The sequence below is a fragment of the Myripristis murdjan genome, chromosome 21 (assembly GCF_902150065.1).
Source record: "Myripristis murdjan chromosome 21, fMyrMur1.1, whole genome shotgun sequence".
Classification (NCBI taxonomy): Eukaryota; Metazoa; Chordata; class Actinopteri; order Holocentriformes; family Holocentridae; genus Myripristis; species Myripristis murdjan.
The window spans coordinates 20,535,609-20,555,959 of record NC_044000.1 but is presented as its reverse complement, the minus strand read 5'-3'; the positions used below and the strand labels follow the sequence as shown (position 1 = coordinate 20,555,959).

General features: G+C 41.6%; 1 protein-coding gene across 1 annotated transcript; it reads left to right on the top strand.

Moving 5' to 3' along the window:
- Positions 1-259: 259 nt before the first annotated feature.
- Positions 260-19,490, top strand: kpna3 (karyopherin alpha 3 (importin alpha 4)). The gene is made up of 17 exons (XM_030080545.1): positions 260-398; positions 4,507-4,551; positions 7,909-7,998; positions 8,957-8,986; positions 9,102-9,154; positions 9,258-9,353; positions 11,372-11,457; positions 12,551-12,637; positions 12,726-12,895; positions 13,247-13,291; positions 13,535-13,666; positions 13,831-13,959; positions 14,106-14,210; positions 14,629-14,700; positions 15,447-15,609; positions 16,365-16,459; positions 16,569-19,490. The coding sequence occupies exons 1-17, from the start codon at positions 330-332 to the stop codon at positions 16,665-16,667; spliced, it is 1,566 nt and encodes a 521-aa protein (XP_029936405.1). The 5' UTR covers positions 260-329; the 3' UTR covers positions 16,668-19,490.
- The last annotated feature ends 861 nt before the right edge of the window (positions 19,491-20,351 follow it).

Sequence of the window (20,351 nt, the reverse complement as noted above, 5' to 3'; positions counted from 1 at the left end):
TTTTTCCCAGTGTGTTTTTACTTCATATATCCTGTATAATGTTAAAGATGATTTTCACCTATATACGTAGAGCGTGTTAGGATGCACAGTTTTGACACTGGCTGGTTCTGTTCTGCCACATTAGTCATAGATGCATTTCTTATTACTGCGTCGAGGATCCTAATGTAAATCAGGACAGCCCATGCATGAGGTATGCATAGCCCCTCCTCTCACTCTGCGATCTGTTACGTCGTCCTCCCCCTCTCCGGACCCAGCAGCACAGGAGCTGCCGTGCCTCGTCTTCTACGGAGATCCCGAAAGCCGGAGGAATAGCGAAACCCTGTACAGCCATGGCAGAAAACGCCGGCTTGGAAAACCACCGCATCAAGAGCTTTAAAAACAAGGGACGCGATGTCGAGGTGAGTCGACTTCTAAATGCGATGTTATACACATGAGTCGGGTTGGTTTTACGTTGAAAACGACAGTCTTTTTCGGGCCTCATTGGGGAGCCTGGCCCCGGCTGCAGATGCCTAGCTGCTACATAGCTAACTAACTGCGGCTAGCTAGCGTTAGCCACGGTGGGGAGTTCGCCATCAGAAGTCGTCATCGGCCTACCGCTCCCACACCAACGCTAAATTTTACCCGGTGATACGATAGTCTTGTGTGCTACACCCTTGGCACCCACTAATTACCAATGGCTCGTATTGTATCTCAGTAAATAACTAGCTAACCAGTCCCAAAAACTGAATCGTCGAAATTGACGTACTTGGAAGGCAGGCGAGATTGCTGTCACAGCTAGCTACATGCTAGTTAGCCGGTGAGCTAAAGTCAGATGTTAGGTGTGTAGACCGGTTCGGGCCCGTGGTCCGCATCATATGGTTGATGTTTGTTCGGCTAGCTGGCAAGCTGGTGTTAATTAACATCGCCTTTTTACGTTAGATACATTCTCCAGCGCTTGATGACAAATCCCTTTCAGACTGATTAGCTTGGTTGGTTCACATCCAGCCAACCCCAACCCTTGCCCCTCCTTGTTGAACTAGCCAGAGCTGCTAATGCTAGCTAGCGACTTGTTAGCTAACCCAGTAACGTAACGAGCTAACTGGCAGCGATGCCGTGACCTTAATTTCACGGTCCATATGGATGTGGCTGTTGACGAATGCTTCCCTAAGTGTGGCCAAAATCATGGTAATGCATGTTGTGATCGTAATCCATCTCCAAGATAACTTGGTTAACACCGTATCACCGTTAGCCAACGTTAGTACTGACGTTAACTGTAACGGCAACTTGTCCTACGTTATATTTCTTTAATCTCTTAAGATTCAGGCCTAGTCGCTTTTCCAAGTATACATTTTCAAATTAATTTACAAGTGTAAGTAGATTTTGGCCTGTTATTTTAGTAAACATTACCAAACCGTGTGAGCTACAGGCAGTTCTACCTGGAACGCCGGGTATTGCAGCATCCTTCACATTTAGCGTTAAGTATCTAATTGCAGCTGTGTGGTAATAAGTTACGTATCTGAAATACTCATGACCATGAGGTCCAAAATATTTGGCAAATACATGTATGAGGACAAGCCACTAAATATAAGTGAAGGAGGTGGTGACGTATCAGGCTCTAAAAGGGCACTAGAGGAACAAATACATGAACTGTTTCGATTATGCGCATCTTTATTAACACAGCCCTGAGTGGGCTTTCACTATGTGCTATTGGGGGGGAAAAAACGCGGATTGACGACCCTTTGTGGTTGTTTTGAAACGGAGAGCCAGTGTGACAAGCACATGGCTACTACTATGACAGAGAGACATAGCCAAGTGCATTCCTGATGCTATTTCAAGCATCTAGGAGGTCCCACTTGGGTTTTTCAAGAGCCTCTACATGAATTTGAGTGTTCCGAAGTGGGTGATGAGGACTAAAGCAGGAAAATCGACACTTTGGGTTTTAGCCCTATTTGGGTCAGCAAACCTTAAGACATAACAGATTGCTGGGATTTGTGACATGAGCGGGAACAGATTTTAAATGTGCAGTGCAAGGAAGTCTCAGATGATTCATGCACTGCAGCCTTATGTTCCTGTTGCCTCCTCAAGCATCATGTGAGATGCACATAGGATTGTGATTGGTCAAGCCCCTTGCACCCTGAAGTATCAGTCTTTCTTGCTTTGCAGAAAGTACAGGTAATTGGACTTGCATATTCATGTGAGGCATTGTTCTGTTGTTTTGGTTGAGGTATTGTTCTGACCAGAGAAATCAATTGAATAGAAAGTCCATTCTCTGGTTTGTCAAAGCCTTTCTTTTGGTACACACCAGGATATCTGTCATGGAATATTGTCATGAAACTTGTTCAATGAACAAGTTAAATGATGCCTATACGACTATAGACATAGTCGTATGAGGTTTAATGTGTCTCATCCATCAAACAAATGATGGTGTTTATGACAACATTATCAAGCTCTTCTCTGAAAGCCATCTTGTGGTGTACCGGGCAAATGATCACCAAAGAGTGCTGATTTGGATAAGTGTGGCTGTTCTACTCATTCCAGTTCTGTGGCTCTGACATTTTGGTTGAGTGTTTACTGTTGGGTCACTCTTGGCTTTGGCCATGTCATCTTTGTACTCATGCAGTCTTAGTAATTTTGTTGTAGGTGCTGTGTCCATGGTGCAGGTTCAGCAACCAGTAATATGTCTAGGCATGTAAAGCCTGGCTCAGTCAGACTGGATTATTGTATGTTGATATGTTGATGTTGGAGAAGCAACCCATGTCCACTCTTGATGTCAGTGAGGCAGTATGACTGTGTGCATCTGCAGCGTTGGGAGACACCTCTGTGATCCTCAGCTTCCTGAGTTAGATATGACTGGCCCAGATTACGTAAGAGGCTATTTAGGAAGGCAATATGAACCGTTGCAAACAGTCACAAGATCTGAGACCATCTCAAACTATTCTGGATGGACTAGAAACCCAGCACAAACACAGCAATTAGGCAAAATATGTTTTCGCTTCTGTTAGTTTGTGTCATGTTTTTCATCCCCATCACTAGCCTATAGCTTTCACCAAGTTATTGTATTGTTTCAAAACTAGGATTGATTTACAAAATTATTCTTGAATCATTGTTGATGTCAGAGACAAATTGCTGTTACACTTGTCTTTTAATTATTTAATGACAACTCTGGACTTATGATGCTGTGTGGAATTTAGGTATGGTTAATAATAAGGCATACAATTTGATGCCACCTCACAATTTTATGTTGATATTCTTTGGTCATTGTATCTCGCCGCTAACAGTTAGATTTCTCTAAAAACACCTATGACACACCTTAGGTACACTTTCAGCACTTTGAAAAAATAAATGTTTTGGTATAATTAGACAAAAACTGCATGAAGCTGTGATATACAGTACCTTGAATGATCAGAGTCTGGAGAATCGTCTCACAGTTGGACTTTTTTTGGCTATGACTTGGGGTCACAGTAAGGTGAGAGAAACTATTTGGTTTCAGTGACAAAGGAGGGAAAAGGGGGAGGGTCACATTCAAGTCTTCATGCAAGCATGCTAACGGCCTCAAATGAAATACCAGCATGCAAAACTAGCACCAAATTCATCATTATTGAATCAAGTTTCTAATGTTTAAAGCAACATTGGACAATTTCGACAGTAGTAGGACTTGGTACTTCTGTGTTGTTTTCAATAAGCATTCAATACATTTCCCATGGCTTTCCTACCTCTGTCAATCATCTGTGATGTTAGCTTGTCACCGACAGTGAGAGCAGTGTAACATTGAGAATAACATAATCCAACAAGATATGATTGCTAGGATAACAATTCTTCCATCCCTGTGCTTATTATGAGGCACTGCAAGACTTTTGTGAATATGTATATTCCTAATGGAGAAAAAGATCAAAATACTTCAGTGCATCTCTGCTTAACTTAATTACAAGCATCTTACAAACATGTTCAGCAAAAAAATGCGACATTTTCTGGTTGATCCAGATTTCTTGTTGCTTCATTATTTGCAGTCCCAGTGAACATCTCTTGTTTGGCAGGGTTTAGCGCATTGCTTTTCTGCTTGCAGAGTTCTGTAGAGCAAATTCTTCCAGGCTTGGTGGACGAGGTGGCTGCATTTTTGTCTGCCATTGCTGTGGACAAAACTATAAATTCATGTTTTTGTGATTCCTGCTACATTTCTCTCATCACCTCTGGTGCGCCAAGAAACTATCTAGTCCTATTATATCTGTCTGGTCTCGCGAGAAGACTGGGTGTATCAGACCTTTTGTGGGCCTAGCAGTGAAACGTATTGATGTATTGAGTCACCAGTGGGTGCAATTTGGTCTGTAGAAGCTCAAGAACATAATAAATAAAGAACAAAATAGTACAGGGTTTTTTTTTTTTGGTGTTTGTTTTATATCAGAAAAGATATAATTTTACTTTTTCCTAATAATTTTCCCTCTTCATGTTTTGAGAGGTAAAGACAAACCACCTCAAATGTTGATATAAAATTGTTACTCATTTTATTTAATCTCTATTTCTCTGTTACAGACTATGAGAAGACATCGAAATGAGGTGACAGTTGAACTGAGAAAGGTGAGAAAAGAGCCAGCCTCTCCCTGTGGACACACACACACACACACACACACACACACACACACACACACACACACACACACACACACACACACACACACACACACACACCAGACCTGATCAGTTTGCAGGTCTGCCTCGTCATGGCAAATCTGCACAAATAGAGGAAATATTAACACTGTCAGAAAATTGTTATATAATAACTAGAATAATAGCAATAGTGAGGCAATTAATTTAAATTAGAATGTGGTAAAAATTTAAATTGTCAAAATTATGATATAAGACACTAACTGCAATGATAAATTTTTCTTCCTCGCATCATTAACAATAATAAAGACAACGAATAATTGTGATCCCATTATCTAGCAAAATAGGGATAATACTTTAGCGTATTTTATCATGTAGCTGTACTTAATTTGGTAAAGATGAGGAGTTCTCATGGTCAAGTAATTTTAGAAATCTGCCCAATGGAAAAAAAAATGGACATCAAACAACATAAAGAAATACTCTTAAGTACAGGAATGCAGCTCACAGATACATTGTCACAGTTCCTGGTAAAAATCCTCATCTTAATATAAGATAACAACAAGTATCAGTCAAGTCAGAATCCATAGCTGCTCTGTACTTTTAACCTCTCATAAATAGCAGGTATACAACAAAGATGGCCGGTTTCAGGCTTCTGTTTAAATGCCTTTGTCTGTGGTTAAGGTACTGTTTCCCCCTCCCTGTATGTCTGACACACACACACACACACAGCCATATGCATTCTTACTCAGCTGTAGACCTGAGGTTCATTTCTCACCATGCATAATGATTTGTCTGTTAATCTGAGGGAAAACCTCAGAGTCTAGGGGTGCAGAGCTGTGTTTCCCCTCTTTTGGCCCTAACCTTCTCCTCTGTCCTGTTTGTCATGAACGACTTACGTCTCGCTCACCATGACCTTTCACCTCATGGATTACTGACATAGCTTTATCTGGGACCTACAGAATTTAATATGTAGTGTGTTTAAGCCTAAATTGTAATTTGTGGGTTCTGATATGTGGCAGTAATATATGAGATGGCAGTCCCTTAATGGTGATGAAACTAGGTACAAGGTGTGGTTGAAGAAAAAAACATGTGTCACGGCTTAATGCATGACTGACTAATGTATGTGCAATGTTTTAAAAGTTTGCAACCAAATGCCTACATAAGAGCATTAAAACCTGAGGAAGTAAGCAAAGTAACTAAAGAGCTACCTTTGCACTCAGTTCTGTTGTGGCCAATTGCAATGCATAGCTGCCGTTTTTTGACTTCTTAAAAAACTGACTTTATTGTGCTTTTGTATGGGGGCCGTAGTATTAGTGATGGTACAATTTTCTGCCAACATTCATGCAGTTAAAGCAAACTCCACTCGCAGGAAAAAAAAAGATTTTATATTACTATCGTTTTGGACAGCTCAATCAAAATGTGTGTATGCAAACAAGTCTCCAAAGGCAGAGAGAACTGAGAGCAGACTCGAACTGTGATGTGACACTTCAGAGCAGCTCCGTTGACATTCACCAGGAGACAGCCTTTGTGGACTCTGTGACAGCAGCCGGTGGGATATTTCTGGGGATATTAGTACATTATCTGGGTCAGAGCTGCAAGCTAAAGCTCACTTGGAAAAAGAAGCTGAAAAATTCCACATTGTCCACACAGTCAAACTGAAATAAGCCGTCAGTGGAGCGGCTTCTGGATGTGCGGATTGATGACATCAGACTTAGCACCCTGTTTCTTGGTGTAGGTGAGAGCGTTGCCTAAATGCATTGAGCCCTGTCCCAGATGATAGAAGTAAAAAGTGTCTGGAAAGAATCAGATCGTATTTTCTAAATTCTGTCTTGAATACAGTGAAATGAAGGATTTAAGTCTGAAAAAGACTTTCAGTGTGTCTGGAAATTATGCATTTTCTTAGTGAGCTATTTTTAGTGAGTCACCATCTCATTCATGTAGCCTTGTATTCTGCTGATAGATCTGAAGCTTTTAATTGTCTCATTTGTTTCAATTGTAAATCTGCTCTTACAAAGACTTTAAAGTTGATGAGACACCGATGAGGTGGGTGTTTCTCTTTAACTGTCAACAGGGGAACACTAAGTTGGAGTCTGAATTGGGTTTGGGTTACAGCCCACCTGTGTGTGTATTTGTGTGTGTTCCCCCAATCCTCCCTCATCCTACTGAAGGACACATTTTGCCAACATGATTCTTTTTGGCTTTTGCTGAGTCATTTCTTATCATACTAAGTAATTTCTTTGCAGTCTTTTGAAACAGGGAGGGTGTGTGTAGATAGTGGAAGATGAAGGTGCCCCTGGTTCTGACTAGGTGCCAGACAAAACGACAGAGATTGAGGCGTTCCTCTGCACTTCAGCTAAGGCAGTGTTGTGTTTATAATTTAAAAAAAAAAAAAAAAAAAAAAACATGGCTTCTGGCAGTTCAGCACAGGTTGAATTTTCTTGGAAACTTCAGAGGCTATCCAAGAAGTCAGACAGAGCACACCGACGTCACGCCTACAAATAAAAATTTAAAAGACTGGCAGATTTACCTCTAATGATCTGGCTCGGTTTAGGAACTGACTGGACTGGACGTTGCTGTGACCTAAACCATTTCAGACATTTTTTGGTGTTTTCCTCTTGACAGAAAGTTTGTTGATAATATTGGAAAGGTGTTACACAGGACAGCACAGTCGTCAGCAGAGTTTGGGAGAGCACAGACACAGCCAGGGGTATTAAAAGATAGAGTGTCCGTGCTGTTTAGTGCTGAGGTGGTCTCGAGTCTAGCACATTCCATTCTGCTAGAACAGAGCGGAGTGGAGCACTGCGCCGGCTGATTAGTCATCAGTGACGCACATCAGCACGATGCACAGGAATGTAGGCCAAGGGAATCTCCTCCTACCACTGACTCACATGCCCTGTGAACTAATGGTGTGTGTGTGTGTTTGTCCATCTCTGTCTGTCTTTCTGTCCGTACATATGTACACACATGTATTAGGTAGCTGTTGTAAAAGCCTGCTCTCAATGGTCTTTCCTCCTCTGCTCAGCTGTGTGGGTGTGCTTGCTTGGGAGTGTTTGTTAGGGAGGGTGCAGGGTCCTCTGAAAATCTAGCTAGGTGCAGGAATGTGTGTTTGCCTCGCGGAAACCCCTGCAGGCGCACATCTTTGGCCAGCTCACATAAATTGGGATTCCCTAATATTCTGGCTATAGTTCACAAAGTAAAACTTTGATTCTGCGAAAGGACTGAAGTTTTGCAGTGGGTCTGGATTCGCTGTTACTTTAAGGATTCATGAATGCATTAATGAACTCTTTCATTTCTTCCCCTCCTTGCTTTTATGTCCTTTTCCTCTGTCAGAACAAACGAGACGAGCATCTACTGAAGAAGAGAAATGTCCCACAGGAGGAGAGTCTGGAAGACTCTGATGTCGACTCAGACTTCAAAGGAGTAAGTATGTGGGTGTGTGTGGGTACGTGTGAGAGACGGAGTGAGGCTTTGACTGTCTGGATAAGAGGTCAGCACAGTGACAATCAAGTGGGCAGTGTTTTTAATATGGTTCAAAATCATGGTAAAGTGTATATGGTGATATGCAGGAGACAGTTACTGAACAAGGTGTTGTGTGGATAAAATGTGGCAATGGGGAAAAAGAATCCATTTCCTTCCAAATAAAAGCATTTACAATACAAGTTGAACTGAAGCATACACTCAGTGCATTTTCATTTATATGTTATGTTTTGAATAAACTTAGACAGTGATGTTTAGTGGGATTTAGTCTTCCAGAGTTTTTATTCTCCCACAGCGAAAGAAGAATTGGGATAAACAAAGTCTCACTCAACATAAACTTGTTGCCCAATAGATTAATTAGGGGTTCTTAGCCTCACAGATGCATAACTCCACAGAGAGGAATGTGGAAAGCATTCTTTGTTTTGCTGCAGTTTGTCATTTGAACGTCCCCTCTGGTCTCTCCATATGACGTGATGCTTATAGGCAGCACATGGCGATGCAGCAGGCAGAATGTACTTCTCTCTGAAAGCCTCTTGACTGTTTGACTGATAACCTGCCAGCAGCTTAATGAAATGAAGAGGAATGACCTGCACAATAAGCAGTGCATTATGTGTTTTAATGATGAATTGGCCCAGCCATCTCAGTTTGTGAGCTCACAGGGCTGCAGCGACATTAGTGAGAAGGAAAATGTGTCATTCTAAAAAAACAGGATGACAGAATTAAAGCTGTATGTGTGCTGTGACGCGTCCAAGCCGCTTCATTCAGCATTGTTGTTTCCTCTTTGTGTTCAGTCATTTGGGGCCCATGGTTGGCAGTAAGGAGCACTTGTTCTCTTTTCATGATTTAGTATGCCTACCAACTTTAACATTTCTAATTACCACTCCCTTTTCTCTCTCTGCAGCAAAACGTTACGCTTGATGCCATTTTACAGGTAAGGTTCCATGTCACAGAGAAACTTTGTGATGCCTCTCTGTATTACTCACATCTTAACTTGGATTTGTTATGCTGTAACATGTCCTCTTGCTTTGTCCCTCTCTCACTTGAAGAACGCCACCAGTGATAACGCAGTTGTCCAGCTCAGTGCTGTACAGGCTGCCAGGTGATGATGAGACACACATACACACACAAACACATGCACTCAGACACACACATTTAGGTTTTGTATTTGCAGTTCTTGACATTTATTTTCTGGTGTTTCTCAGAAAACTCCTCTCGAGTGACAGAAACCCCCCCATCGACGACTTGATAAAGTCTGGGATTCTGCCCATTCTAGTCAAATGCCTGGAGAGGGACGACAAGTAAGTAGTCCACTTCCCATGCACTTTCTGATTACCTCCAGTCTTCACTTTGTATCAGAAATGGCACACTGACTCACAGTGCAAGCTGATAGACCGAAGCCCTGCTGTGCAGCATGTTATGGAGTATCAAGACAGCCGCATCAAGCCTGTGCATGAGCAGAAGCTTTATGTGCACGAGAGTGTGTGTCTCCCACTGTGTACACATGTGACAGTGCGTGTGTGTGTGGGGAGGGGGCACAGGGCAGTTGGCTGGTCCCCCCCGTTCTGGGCCAAGCCAAATAAAACAGCATTCCTGTCTCTCGGAGTTCCCCTATTCCCAGGACCTTGTGTTCAGCGAGGGAGGAGAGGGAGTCGTCTGGGTGGAAGCACTTGGGGAGTTGTAAGGACTTTAACCATGGCAACTCATGACAGATGGTGCCATGTTAAGATGGGCCATTGGGGCATTTTTTGGAAATTGGCAATTTTTAGGACATGCAGCATGGCAGGAAATACACTGTAACCCATGAAGGCTTGTGCATTCATCAAAAAGTCATAAATAATTCTCTAGGTGGCAGCAGCATTACAGCATAAAGCCCACACAGCCCAACAGCATTGTGAAATCCAAATTGCTATGAAATGTGCTGCATAAAAAATGTTAACATCTATCATTTTCCATGAACAAGAGCAAAAGGCTTGTCTTACATTTCTGTTATTCATATTCTAATAAAACCGTGTATGTGTGTGATCCCTAGAAACAGGAAAACAAGATATCCTTACATTGCAGCTCTGATCAGCAACCTTTCCATAATATATTAGTTTTGTCACCAGGTACTTTGCACAAGAGTTGCTGCTGTGCAACACTGCTGTAGTGACCCTTTTACATAAAGCTCTGAATCTTCCAGTAAGACTGGAATTCCAGCTTTTTAAAAAAAAAAATCATGTAATATGCATGACTGATAAATTAAAGCTATGAATGGTCTCTTCCACCAGCAGAGATTATCTATGAATAATTTTCTTCCTTCTCCATCTTACTAAAAACAAGAAAGAGCTAAAGCAGCAGTTCTACATCATTTATTCAGTTTGGGAATGGACCCAGTACATTTGGATAACTTCCTGACATCAGCTCATAAGCTGGCTGGCAGGCAGCAGGTGCTCAAACTAGGAACACGGGAAAATGCCAAAACACTGACATGGATGACAAGAAACTAATACTAACTTGCTTTTCAGTGGTTTATGGTCTTGCAAGTTAAATAATACTGTCATAGAGTGTTTTTTACATTCCACATTTTTGTGGAATTCTGCCTCATTTATAATACCTGAGGGATGACTTGGCAGTTGGTACTGTCACTGCCACCTAGAGGTGTTTTGTCAGTGAATGCACGATCCCGCCCAGGTCAGAAAACTAACCCTCATGTCCACAGGCCACCACAGTGCCTGGTAATCACAAAGAGCACTAGTGTTTCTTGCCATTTTACCTCATAGCTACAGCCTAAGAATGGAATAGGATTTCCAAATGATGGTTGTCTGTTGAAGTGCTTGGTAGGGTAGACAGACCTAACCAGCCACAGCCCAAATTTTCCAGCATTTGGGTTGTGGGTGGTGTGAACATCACACCCCAGTTCCAGTGTGATTTCTAATATTTTGTGTTGCCTCAAGAATAAAATGATTTTTTTTTTTATAGTATTCATCGTTCTGCACAGCTACAGTATAAGAAATTTCAAGGAAGATACTTCTATATGAGCAGTGATGCTTCCTCTGAATAGTTTTGAGGTACATGGTTGCATAACTGCTTTGCAAAGCCACTAGAAGTGCAAGGCCAAAGACAGTCAAGTAGATTAGCTGCTCAGGGAAAATTGTCAGTCTTGAAGAGATTGTACTGGCAGGCACAGGAGGGTGAAGAGGGTCAGATTGATTTTCAGCAGGATTCTTTCATTCTCTCCCTCTGTCCCACTCTTGAACTCTTGAAATTGCTTTCTCTCATCTTTCAAGTTGTTCTCTTTTTCTCCCCTCTAACTGGTTCCGCCCTCCCTCTCCTGCAGCCCCTCTCTCCAGTTTGAGGCAGCCTGGGCTTTGACCAACATTGCCTCTGGAACGTCGGCGCAGACTCAGGCTGTGGTCAAATCCAGTAAGTTGACCCTGCACTCTGTCTGTTCCACTGTTATTCCTGCGGTCTGTGTTTGTGTACCGTCTGCAATCTACTGAGCTAACCTGTTTATTTGTTTTTCCCTCCATGGGGCATGATCATGATGTCATCTTCACATCAGGCCTAACAACACCTCTTAGCTGTTGTAAAAAAATTGCTGTAATGCACTTTGAGTGGCATATTGCTCATACATCTATAGAAACACTGTTGTATTAAAAAATAATGCAAATGCTCAATAAATCTCCCTATTGACCAAGAATAGTCAAAATTGTTATAAATTATAATTAAATGTTGCTCCTCCACTATGAAATACAGTCCATGCACAGGAGATAAACAAAGTGGCTGCTCAGTGACACATAATGATCATTTTCGGTTAGCATGCTTAAATGAAAATTAACTGTTAAAAGAAAAGGGAAATTCACTGTTTGTGTGTGTTACTCAGAGTTACCTAAGTGAATCGATACTAATTCAGAACAATGTCTGTGATGGGCTGCATGCAGAGTTAGTTCAGTGCATGGCTGCAGGGGAACCCATTTACTTTGCTTCTAAGCAAATGGATTAATTGTTAATTGTTAATTGTAAAAAAAAAAAAAAAAAAAAGTTAAGAACATAGCTGCATTTCAAATAACTAAGATCTCATTTATACGCTTTTAGTTTGAGTCTCCACAAAGACACAATATGTATCACTTAAATAACTGAGCTTGGTAGGTGCTGGAAGGTGTATATTTCCCTTAATTAACAAGAATTAAGTTTGTGGCTTCCTCCTGCAGCCAACAACAATATATCCCAGTTAGCAAGCAGCCTCTGACTGTCTTTGGGCTGAACACACAGGCATGAAATTTGTGTCAATGTTCTCGTCAGATTCTAGTCAAGACAGCCAAAAAGCAAGTTTTTTGCAAACTTGGCATTTGTCTGTAAGTGATTGAACACTTGGCATTGTTACTTTGTGCTTATTACGTGTTTTACACAGACATTGAATTTACCCAGTCCAATCAGAACTGAATGTTGGAACTATTTATGTTATAATCTACCACACTGGGCATGGTGTTGATGTGTTGATGTTCCCGTGATGCAGATGCAGTGCCCTTGTTCTTGCGACTGCTCCACTCTCCCCACCAGAACGTATGTGAACAGGCCGTATGGGCTTTAGGAAACATTATTGGTGAGTGCCATCCTCAGTTTGGCATGTGTCTGCAAACTGCGTACAAGTAAGTACTCAGAATAATGCTGACTCACACTCTGGTCCACAGGTGACGGCCCACAGTGCAGGGACTATGTCATCTCCCTGGGCGTGGTGAAGCCCCTGCTCTCCTTCATCAACCCCTCCATCCCCATCACCTTCCTCCGCAACGTCACTTGGGTCATTGTCAACCTCTGCCGCAACAAGGACCCACCACCGCCGATGGAGACTGTACAAGAGGTGGGATAGTTTTGTGTGTGTGTGTGTGTGTGTGTGTGTGTGTGTGTGTGTGTTCATGTGCCAGACAGATGGCTCTGTTGATTTGCAGTGACTCTGTGATTGCAGGCTGAGTCACACAGTTTTTTCTGCTGCCTCTTCCATGGCCAAATCTGCCTCATCACCCAGGGGGATGTCTAGCTCTAAAGCACTCAAGGCGACATTTGAAATCTGGTTTTGACAGCCATTCCTCTTTGTTTTTTTTTTTTGGTTTTTTTTCTCCTTTTATGCTGCCTCGTTTCTGCATCCATCGTTCTGTCTTTCTTTTCCTGCATCCTCACCCACTCACCACCTACTTTTCTCTCTCTCACACAGATTTTGCCCGCCCTCTGCGTGCTAATATACCACACTGATATAAATGTAAGTATCAGAGCAAAGAGTGATGATCCGAGTCATTTATTGTTTGCCAATTTATGTAATCATTAAATAATGACTGGTGAATATTGCCTTTACTGCCCATGAAAAGGCTAAACCCATTGATGCATTTGCCTGTGAGAAGTTAATTATTTCTGTTGTACTCCATTTGTCCCATGCTGTAACTGCATTTTACATTGTCAGTGGTCCATAGTGTCTAACGTTTTATGCGTTTGTATGTGTGATTAGATCCTAGTAGACACAGTGTGGGCTCTGTCCTATCTGACGGATGGTGGCAACGAGCAGATCCAGATGGTCATTGATTCTGGTGTCGTCCCCTTTCTTGTGCCTCTCCTCAGCCACCAGGAGGTCAAAGTTCAGGTCTGACTTTGTTTTATGACACCAGTTAATCACTCCATGCACTCTGGCTACAGAAGGTGGTCATTGTCATTTTAATCCACAAAAGGAATCAAATGATGTACTGATGTAAAAGTTTTCCATTGTCCTTGGTTGATGGTGTTCACTTTTCCTTCCCCCTCCTGCAGACGGCAGCTCTGAGGGCTGTGGGGAACATTGTGACAGGGACAGATGAACAGACACAGGTTGTGCTCAACTGCGATGTCCTCTCACACTTCCCCAACCTGCTCACACACCCCAAGGAAAAGATCAACAAGGTACTAACATAACAGTCACTAACAAACTCCACAGCCCCTAGCTGAAGGACTCTTGGACCCTTTTTTCATTTTAAGTCACTGCGCTGATCCTGTGTGTGATTGGGTTCATGTTTTGTAGTGACTGTATCTGATTGGTCTGTTTGCAGGAAGCCGTTTGGTTCCTGTCCAACATTACAGCTGGGAACCAGCAGCAGGTCCAAGCTGTGATCGATGCTGGGCTCATCCCCATGATCATTCACCAGTTGGCTAAGGTGTGTAATGAAAAAATATTCTTCCTTCATATGAGCTTGTGTTACTTCTCAGTGTTATTTATTTTGTAAATGCTGATACATCTTTCTTATCACTGGTAAACACTGATAGAGGCGGAGATGAGAAGGATGGAGTCATTGAATTTTTGCATCAGCTGTGTGTGTCAGTGCAATTTCTGTAGTTACTAGTCATCCTCCACAGCTGACCTGACTGTGTTTGGATGACTGTCAACACAAGACAGGTTTGTCATTAATAATCAGATACACTCAAACTCAGTTTTTGAGCTGTTTTGTAGCTGGTGAAATAACCTGCAGACCCTCAATGCAAACGTGGCCTAGATCCTCTGTGTTTCAGGATCACAGTGATGTAGAAAAGATCTGCTGTGTGTCTGCAGATTAGTGACAGCCTGTCTCTCTGCAGGGCGACTTTGGCACTCAGAAGGAGGCAGCGTGGGCCATCAGCAACCTCACCATAAGTGGGAGGAAAGACCAGGTGAGCTGGGCTTTGGGACTGACACAGGGGCTGCTGCAATCTGGTGCTTGTTTCTCAGTAGGTTTATTGCCAGGGATGTGTTCATGGGGCTTTGTTTTCCTGTAATTATAGTGAAGTGTTATCTTGTTCATTCAGACGTGAGAAGCATGACATAACACGTGACAGAGCTGCTCCATTAATTGTGTGTTACGCCAAAATATTTGTTTTTGCTATTAATAATCATGGAATATTGGCTTTTTAGCTAAGTTTACATTTCATTTAAAATTTGTGATGCTGTTTGAAACAGTCAAGATGTTGATATAACATAAAAGTGCAGTAAAATAATGTGCTGAAATTAAAGCCATAAGAACGCCTAATAATCATGATCACAATATCTTGCAAAATAATTGGAATCATCCATAATTATGCAGCCTTACATATTTCTCAAATTGTGAAAACAGTTGCGAAGTTGAGAATTTTTTTAATGTGTAAGACTGTGCTTTTTCATAATGTATACGCAATGCATTTTTTTAATATTTAACCATGCAATATTGGACCAGTTCAATATTATAATATGTTTGTAGCTGCAAGTCAGTGTATCTCATTAATACAAACTTCCAGTCCTTCATAAAGGATTCAGCTGTGAGGTGTTTTGTCATGAAAGAAGATGATTGTGACTGAACATGAAGGACATGTTCCACATTTGTAACCATGTACCTATGTTGTAATCAAGTATGAATGTGGTGTGTATGTGTGGGTTTGTGTAGGTGGAGTTCCTGGTTGAGCAGAATGTGATCCCTCCGTTTTGTAACCTGCTGTCAGTGAAGGACTCCCAGGTGGTGCAGGTTGTCCTGGACGGCCTGAAGAATGTCCTCATCATGGCCGGAGACGAAGCCAGCACTATCGCTGAGATCATAGAGGAGTGCGGAGGTCTGTATCTGGACCACTGTGACTGATGGCACCTTGTTTTGAAACTGATTTCATTAGAGGTGGAAATTATGATTTTTTTTTTTTTTAATTCTTTTCTTTTCTTTTCTTTTCTTTTATTGTCAAATCCATCCTTAACTCCCACCCCATTTGCAACCTTGTCTTCTTTGGGTACAAAATATAATTCAACTGGTACAAATGATATTTCAGAATTTCTCTGAAAACTAACTTCATCTCAGTTATCTCCATGCTGTCTAACTGTTACTCCAGCAAGTTGAAATAAGCAAAAGTTATTAAATACTGTCATTAGGAAAATGTGGTGCAGTTTTGTGATAAAGACTGTAAAATGTGTGGATGAGATGTAAAAATGTTAACTGCTTGAGCTGGTGCAAAAGCAGTTAAGGACAACTGACAACATCTGTTTTAAACAGGTGTTTGTTGTGAATCAGAAAAAACTAAAAAAAAAATACTGCCATAGTGGAACTGATAGCTCACCATTATCTTAATGATTGCATGTGAATTCACTTGTCATCTATGACACTTGATTTCTTTTCCTTGTTGTTGTAAATCCTTTCACAGCCTATTAAGCAGCATATGGACACTGTGTAGAAATGGAAAACAGATAGCTGATTGATTGGTCAGTCAGATAAGTTAAATTGCGTAATCAATCAAGCTGTGTAAGTTAATGAACACGCTTAGGTTTGTTAATGATATCTTGTGTTTAAATTTCAATTTGTCATCTTTTTGACTGGTTTCAGGTCTGGAGAAGATAGAAAATCTGCAGCAGCATGAGAATGAGGATATCTACAAACTAGCCTTTGAGATTATTGACCAGTACTTTTCAGGAGATGATGTAAGTTTGTATAAAATCATATATATTCCTACATAACTTTTCATTTACATTAACAGGAGGCCACCCATGATCTCATCATTCATCTTATGTGTTTGCTTTCTTGTTTCAGATTGATGAAGATCCAAGTTTGATCCCTGAAGCCACTCAAGGAGGGACCTTCAACTTTGATCCGGCTTCCAACATGCAAACGAAGGAGTTTAATTTCTAAAAGCCAGGATGTGTTTTGGTTCAACCAGCTGCACGGGTACTCTGTAATCACCCCAGACATTCATCCATCTCTCCTCCAACCTGGCAACCTGGTACCGAAGGATTTACTTAGCATCACTTCAACATGGAAAATTCACTATTGAAGGATTTACCCACTCCACCTCTGCACTGCGGGGTGTTTGTGAAATGGTCATCCTTCACAAAATATGGCAACCCTACACCGGAGTCCTGGTCATTCGTTGAGCACCATTTCGAGCCGGCAACCTGCATTGGGAGCATCGCCGGCCTTCTTTGCTAGTGCTTCTAAATATTACATGAAATTCAAACCAGAAGGAAGAAAAGCCTTCGTGGCAAGTTTTTGATTGCCAAATGTCAGTCTTCACAATGACAAAACACAAGCACATTTTCAGACACAAAGCATACACACATACACACACTGTTTTTGACACCTAGAATTTGTGTGCATACTTCTGTTAGAAGCCATCATATCACTTATGGGGGAAGAAATACTGCTGTTTGTTTGTGGTTTATTTTTGTGCTTTCCCTCCCCTGGATTGTCCTCTGGTGTTATTTCACCCACAAGCGCACGCACACTCGCATACAATTACACTCGTGCACATATACATACACACACATACACGCACACACACTTAGTCACACAGATACCGGATGGCCGGGCACCCCAATAACCCTCTCTCACCCAGTTTAAAGAGTTAATCCCAGAGCTAAGCCATGAACTACCACGGACCCCCACTGCCCTCCCAGGAGTGTCCTGGGACAGGTGGAGGGGTGAAAGGGCTCCAAGGCAAAAAGAGGATTCCGTGGCAGACAGACTGACGGGACTTCTGACTCAATGACGTCACTTTTTTTTGTGTGACCTCTGTTGAATTCTCAAACTTAATGATGTATGTTTCAAAAAGATCATCAAAATGTGAAAAAATGCCATATTTTTTTTCCAACACATAGAACTTTTTTCTCATTCTTTTTTTTTCCTTTTTTTGGCTCTTACTAAGCAGAGCAAAAGCAAAGTTTGCTTTTATGGATTTGGCAACCTGTCACGGCAGGAAGCACCTATGGGTGAAGGCACAGAGACTTAAGAGAAGAGGATAATGTCAGCTGTAGCCTTCTCCTCCACCCCACAGGACAAATCTGCAGCAAAAGCTCATTCACATCCTGCAGGAAGTGATCTCTTTGCTTCAAACTCTCCTGTAATGTGAATCTCACCAGGGGGTTTAACGTTTGGGGAAAAAAAACAACAAAACAAAACGTTGAGCTAACATCGACCTGAATCGCTTATCTGATGTTTAAGCTATTATATTTTAATTCTTTTAAATTCTCTCTTTGAAATATATATATATTTTAGATGAGCAACTCAAGTTTGGGTTCTGGTCGAGGCTGTGGAGCTTCCATGTTTTTTTGGGTTTTTTTTTTTTTTTTCACCTTGTATTTTTTCTTCAGTCTTATGCACACGTCTGAGAGGTATATCGGTGTCTCTGCCTGCAGAAAGGGGCCGATACTCACTGAAGACAAGACTTACTGAGGCGTACAGGTCCGCTGACCTTTACAGTACTTTACTACTTTTGATGAAGAGGTCACATGTCATCACCAATTTGAATAATTGTACAAAAAATGTGATGTGTATCTCTCCTTGCTGTCTCATGAATATATTTACATAAAGCCTGTACAAAGCTGCTGCAGCTGACGGTCATTGGATGGACTCTTCAGAACGACAACCTTACTGTCAAAGATGGTTGGGGAGGGTTTTTTTTTTTTTTGTTAAAGCAATATTTCTTTGTTTTATTTTTATTTTTTAACATGCATATGTATTGTGATGACATGCTGATAAATTGGAACAGGCTTTTTTTTTTTTTTTTTTTTTTTTTTCCTTAGTGGTGACGGGATGTTTAATTGTACCGTCCCAAGTCCCAGTTGGTCTCTGGGGTTTGGGCTTGAGGTGTAAAACTCTGGCCCAAACCCCAGCCCTGGTCTTGAAGACTTCACGATCCTCTGTTTGGCTGCTAACTACTGAGAGGGGATCAGAGCAGGGGGATCATGCTGGGGTTTTAAATAGCGGGTGGGGGTATTACAAGCAGCCCAGGCTTGTTTTCGGGACTAGCTGTTTATTACTGATGAACAAACTATAGAGAGGGTGTACAGTCATGAACTAGCAGACTAGACCGAGCCACTTTAAAGATTTACAATTTTGTTGCCTTGTATCTGAAACGGATACAAGCTTATGTTTGTTGCAAGATTTTTACTTGCTAATGAAAAGTTGTTTTAAATAAAATAATAGAAGAAAAGCAACAGACAGCGTTTTGGCCTCTGATTGTTTATATCTTTTTATAAATTTTAGATTGAATTCTTCTCTTTAAGGTGGCTCATTGATGCTTTCAACTCTTGTGCATATTAAAGACAAGAATGAGTTGAAATTCATTGTGCCTTTTGTTTTTCATTTCTACAAATACAAGTTTTCTCTTGAAAAGGACACACTAAAGAAAGCACTATAATGCTTTGAGAAATTGGAGAATTTTGCAAATGGGAGATGTGAATATTATGTGGTCTCCCTACCGTTGGATTTTGCCATGGGAATGGTCAAAGGTACTCTGCTGTTGAGAGGAATTGTTCTACTCCCATCTTTAGTCACTGAACATTGTAATCCATTGTAACACACCATTCCTCCCACCCATTACCCATGCACACCACAAACCATCATTGCCATATTCTTTCAATCAGGGGATTTTGATATCATTTCCTCTCATCTCGCCCTCAGGACATGATCTGTGTTACTGATCCTAACCAAAATAAACTTGCTGTTTAGCCGTTGGATCCTCCCTGCTGCAAGTGTTGTGATTCACACACAGTTGTCACATTTTAGTTGTTTGAGTGTGAAAGTGAGAGTGTATGCCTTTAACCGGGATGGATTTCATGTGTGTTTGAGAACCAGTATATTTATTCATGCCCCGTTCATGTGTTTTTAAGAACTGGACTTTACTTTTCCTCAGTAGGTATTGTCCTCTATCACTTCAATCCACAGCTAAGGGTAAGTTGACCAACACACAGACGGGTGACAGAGAGAAAAAAAATCAACATTAAGTGTGTTAGAAAGGTGTTGGGTCACCGGGAGCTGCCACAACAGCTTCAATGCACCATTCTTCTGAAACATACAGCACACAGAGAGGGATATTATAGCAGGGCTGCAGGGCATAAATCCCTCATTACAAAGACATGCACATTTAAGAGTTCAGTGGTGCAAAAACCATAGGCTCTGGTCTACAGAGATGTGGAAAAAGGTGATGTGGTCAGATGAGTCACTCCTCACCAGATTCTGAACTGTGGAGTTCTGAACTGTGAAGTGGGCGAGTGCATGTGTGGCATCCACCCAGAGAAACACTCCAGGCCTGAATGCTGGACCCCTACAGTGAGGGGGTCCGCTGGCTCTGTTACACTGTGGGGGCATTTCCCATTCATCCCCTTATAGAGAGAAGACTCACTACAAATCATTACAGTTATTCTGAGTGATCACCTTTATTCTATGTTGAAATATTTCCATCCTGATGGGAGCAGTTTCTTCCAGGATGACAATTCTCCCATCCACCGAGGGCTCACTGAACGGTTTGATGAGGATGAAAACGGTGTGAATCATGATGTTGTGGCCCTCTCAGTCATCAGATCTCATCCCAGCTGA